Genomic DNA, 4768 nt, shown 5'->3' with positions numbered 1-4768 from the left:
CTGTCGCCCAGCAAGAGTGGAGGGTTTTCAGCGGTTTAATTAAATGTATTCAGCGAGCTCAAAAGATAAGCACGTTACACACCTTCATAAGTTAAGATTCTGAATACCAACTACTGAAGTGGGTTATAGAAGGCGTCCTAGTCTGAATAACAACTACTGAAGTGGGTATGAAAGGCGTCCTAAGTCGGAATCGGGCTTTCATGAATTGGAAAAATCCTCATGAATGGAATACGCACCAATTTCAATTCACTTCCTGAATTGACTACATTAAAAAGTGAATTGACCCCAACTCAGATTCAAACGCTTAAAAGGTATATAATAACTATTACTGAACAAAAATATAAACACAACATTTAAAGTTGTCGCACAAATTAATTTACATCCCTGTTAGTGTAGCATTTCTCCTTTGCCAAGATAATCCATCTACCTGACAGGTGGGTGGCAATATCAAGAAGCTGATTAAACAGCATGATCATTTACACAGGTTGCACCTTGTGCTCGGGGACAATAACAAGGCCACTCTAAAATGTGCACGTTTGTCACACAACACAATGCCACAATGATCTCAGGTTTGAGGGAGTGGTGGAATTGGCATGCTGACTGTAGGAATGTCACCAGAGCTTTGCCAAGAATTGAATGTTCATTTCTCTACCATAAGCAGGCTCCAACGTCATTATTAGAGAATTTGGCAGTACGTCCAGCCGGCCTCACAACCGTAGAACCACGTGTAACCACGCCAACCAGGACCTCCACATCCGGCATCTTCACCTGAAGGATCGTCTGAGACCAGCCACCCAGACAGCTGAATGAAACTGAGGAGTATTTCTGTCTGTAATAAAGCCCTTTTGTGGGGAAAAACTCATTCTGATTGGCTGGGCATGGCACCCAAGTGGGTGGGCCTATGCCCTCCTAGGCCCACCCATGGCTGTGCCCCTGCCCAGTCATGCAACATCCATAGATTAGGGCCTAATGAATTTATTTCAATTGAGTTAATATGAACTGTAAACTCAGTAAAATGGTTGATATTTGTTGCATGTTGTGTTTATATCTTTGTTCAGTATACATACATAGGCTGAGTCCCAAATGGCACCCTATTCCAGATTATAGTGCACTACTTTTGACAAAATGTATACCCTATTCCAGATATAGTGCACTACTTTTTGACCCAAATGGCACCTATTCCAGATATAGTGCACTCCTTTTGACCCAAATGGCACCCTATTCCAGATATAGTGCACTACTTTGACCAAATGGCACCCTATTCCAGATATATAGTGCACTACTTTTGACCCCAAATGGCACCTATTCCAGTATGTGCAAACTACTTTTGACCAAATGCACCCTATTCCAGATATAGTGCACTACTTTTGACCCAAATGGCACCCTATTCCAGAATAGTGCACTACTTTTGACCAGAGCCTGGTAAGACAATAGGAGTGCCATTTCGGAGGCAACACCACTGTGCTTCATCTTTCAACTCTGACTGAGAGACGATCTCAGCTCCTCCTCCTGGCACTCATATCCAATCGGTGTGTCTCTGACTCCAGCACAGAGGAGATTGGTTGCTGCGAGACCAACACCAGAGAATCAGTCAAGTCTTGGCGAAGAGACACCAGCCCATTGGTTGTTCCTGGAGGAGTGTTGGATAAACTCCACCCTTTCCGGTGGTCGGGACGAGTGTCAGCTGAGGTAGTGTACCTGCAAAGGTCAGGGAACGTTCAACATTAATATAAAGGTGTATCGTTCAATCACCTTGATAAATGAAGATTAAATAAGCTTGACAATACATAGTATACACATGAATGACAGTTAAAGGTATGATCTATAATGATTCAGGACACCGTGGTCAATAGTTTATGATCTATAATGATCAGAACACCGTGGTCAATAGTTATGATCAGATACCGTGTCAATAGTTATGATCTATAATGATCTTGACACCTCGGTTCAATAGTTATGTCTAATAATGATCAGATACCGTGGTCATAGTTATGATCTATAATGATTTCAGAATCAGTGGTCAAAGTCTAATGTCTATAAATGAATCTGACAACCGTGCGTCCAATAGTTATATATATATGATCAGACACGTGGTCAATATTATGATCTATAATGCTATCAGGACACCCTGGTCAATAGTTATGATCTATAATGATCTGAACCGTTGGTCAATAGTTATGATCTATAATGATACAGACACCGGTGGTCAAATTATTATCGAATCTATTAATGATTCTGACACCGTGAGTCAATAGTTATGATCAGAATACCGTGGTCCAATAGTATATACTATAGATGATCAGACACCGTTGATCGAATAGGTTATTATCTATAATGATCAGACACTCGTGGTCAATAGTTTATTGATCATATAATGATCGACACCGTGGTCTAAATTATGTTATTAATGGATCATCACTGAATGATTGTCAGATCAGCCACCGTGGTCAATAGGTTAGATCTTATAATGTTATCAGTGACAGCCGGTCATGAGTCAATATCAGAACCGGCAATAGACACTGTTTCTGAACTCTGATGAGCCCTGAAGGGAAAGTGTACCAGTATTGGACACAGCCACGGTGACCTACCTGTGCTCCTCTAGCTCTCTTCAGCCTTGCGTCCTTAAGGCTCCCAACTCCTCTGTTTCCAGACCCACCCAATAGCCCCTGGAACTCCCTGAAGAACCGAAAAGAGTTAACGCCGGTTCTAAAGTCAAGCACATTTCAGGGGGGGGAGGGGGGGGTGGGTTTCCCCGAGTGAGCCTCCGTGCAGGTTCCCCACCGAGGTGAGCCTCGTGCAGGTTTCCCCCGGAGTGAGCTCCGTGCAGGTTTCTCCCAGAGTAGAGCCTCACGTGCAGTGTTTCTCGCCGACAGTGAGCCTCCGTGCAAGGTTTCTCCAGATGACCTCCAGTGCAGGTTTCTCCTCCGAGATGAGCCTCCTGCAGCGTTTCTCCCCGAGTGAGCCTCCGATGCAGGTTTTCCCCCGAGTGAGCCTCGACGTGGCAGTTTCCCCGCCGAGTGAGCCTCCGGCAGTTTCCCCCCGAGTGAGCCTCTGTGCAGGTTTCTACCGAGTGAGCCTTCCGTGCAGTTTCTCCCAGAGTGAGCCTCCGTGCAGGTTATACTCCCAGAGTGAGCCTCCGTGCAAGTGTTCCCGAGGCCGTCCTGCGGTTCCAAGTGAGCCTCCGTGCAGGTTTCTCCCCAGAGTGACTCCTGCCATTTTTCCGGCCTGCAGGTTTCTCCCAGAGTGAGCCTCCGTGCAGGTCTCTCCCAGAGTGAGCCTCCAGGTGCAGGTTTTCTCCGCGATGACGCCTCGTGCAGGTTTCTCCCAGAGGAGCCCCGTTGCAGGTTTCTCCCAGAGTGACCTCCGTGCAGGTCCAGAGTACTCGTCAGTCTCCCAGAGTGAGCCTCCGTGGCAGGTTTCCAGAGTGAGCCCTCGTGCAGTTCCCCGAGTGAGCTCCGTGCAGGTTTCCCCCGAGTGAGCCTCTGTGCAGGTGTCTCGCCCGAGTGAGCCTCCGTGCAGTTTCCCCCCGAGTGAGCCTCTGTGCAAGATTTGCCACTCACAAATTATGAACTTATTTTGTGATGCAAAGTGATGTACATGAGTTATTGGCGGCGGCAGGTTAGACTGTTGGACTAGAACCGAAAGGTCTGCAAGTTCAAATCCACGAAGCTGAACTAAGGCAAGTTAACCCATGTTCCATATGGGGTTGCCATCATTGAAAATAGAATTTGTTCTTAATTGACTTGCCTAGTTACACTTCTCTAGGATAGGGGACCAGCATTTTTCACGTTGGAATGGAAAAGCATACCCAAATTCAAACTGCCAGCTACTCATCCCCAGAAGATAAGAAATCCATATTGTTAAGTAGATTTTGGATTAGGAAACACTCTGAGAGTTTCTAAAACTGTTATTGAATCATGTCTGTGTAGTATAACAGAACTTATTTTAAGCAGGCGAAAGCCCCGAGCGTACAACATTCAGGATTTTTTCTATTTTTTGACGTCACCCTCTTTTCAAATCGATTTCGATGGGAATACAGATTTCTAAATTGACCTTCTTGCAGTTCCTACCGGCTTCGACTGGGATTGTCAACAGTCTTTGAATTATTGATGGGGTTTTTCCTTTGAATGTTAATGAAAAAGTAGGCATTTGAATCAGGGTCAGTGTCCGTTGTAGATAGAAGGCTGCTGACCAGAAGGCTAGTACAGATTGTTTTAACTCTGTACTAACCCACAGTCACTCCGTTTAATTTTACTCGAATTATTTTACGTTAGAAAAAAATCCTAAAGTATGTATTCAAAAGTAGTTTGAAATGTTATGGCCAACAGTTTAAAGGTAACTTTGAAAGATATGTTTGTATAGTACATGTTTCACGAGTTTGGAACCGGTGTTTTCTGGATACAAAACGCGCCAAAAATAAATGGCATTTTTGGATATTATACGACGGAATTAAATCGAACCAAAAGGACGCATTTGTGATGTTATAGGGTACATATCTGTGAGTGCCAACAACAGAACTCGCAAAGGTAAGGCATGAATATATATTTTTTATTTCTGCGTTTTGTGTGCGTCACCTTGCAGGGTTGAAAATATGCTTCTTCTCTCTGTTTACGATGGTGCTATCTCAGAGATATTAGCGATGCGTTTGCTTTCGCGAAAAGCCTATTTTGGAATTCTGTACATTGGCTGGATTCACAACCAGTGAAGCTTTAATTTGTTATCTTTCATGTGGATTTAATGAAGTCAGATTTATATTATTTATTATGTA

General features: G+C 44.2%; 1 protein-coding gene across 1 annotated transcript in view; it reads right to left on the bottom strand.

Moving 5' to 3' along the window:
- Positions 1-1458: 1458 nt before the first annotated feature.
- LOC112077872 (trichohyalin) overlaps positions 1459-4768 on the bottom strand; it is a gene marked incomplete at its 5' end in the record, with an annotated part of 22203 nt that continues 18893 nt past the window's right edge. Inside the window, 5 exon segments of the mRNA XM_024144278.2 lie at positions 1459-1514; positions 1517-1616; positions 1618-1657; positions 2560-2676; positions 2782-3536. Coding sequence (XP_024000046.2) covers positions 1474-1514; positions 1517-1616; positions 1618-1657; positions 2560-2676; positions 2782-3536 — 1053 coding nt within the window.

The sequence above is a fragment of the Salvelinus sp. IW2-2015 genome, unplaced genomic scaffold (genome assembly GCF_002910315.2).
Source record: "Salvelinus sp. IW2-2015 unplaced genomic scaffold, ASM291031v2 Un_scaffold5003, whole genome shotgun sequence".
In the NCBI taxonomy this organism is placed as follows: domain Eukaryota; kingdom Metazoa; phylum Chordata; class Actinopteri; order Salmoniformes; family Salmonidae; genus Salvelinus; species Salvelinus sp. IW2-2015.
Note: the sequence above shows the minus strand (reverse complement) of the source record. Positions and strands in the feature narration are given on the sequence as shown.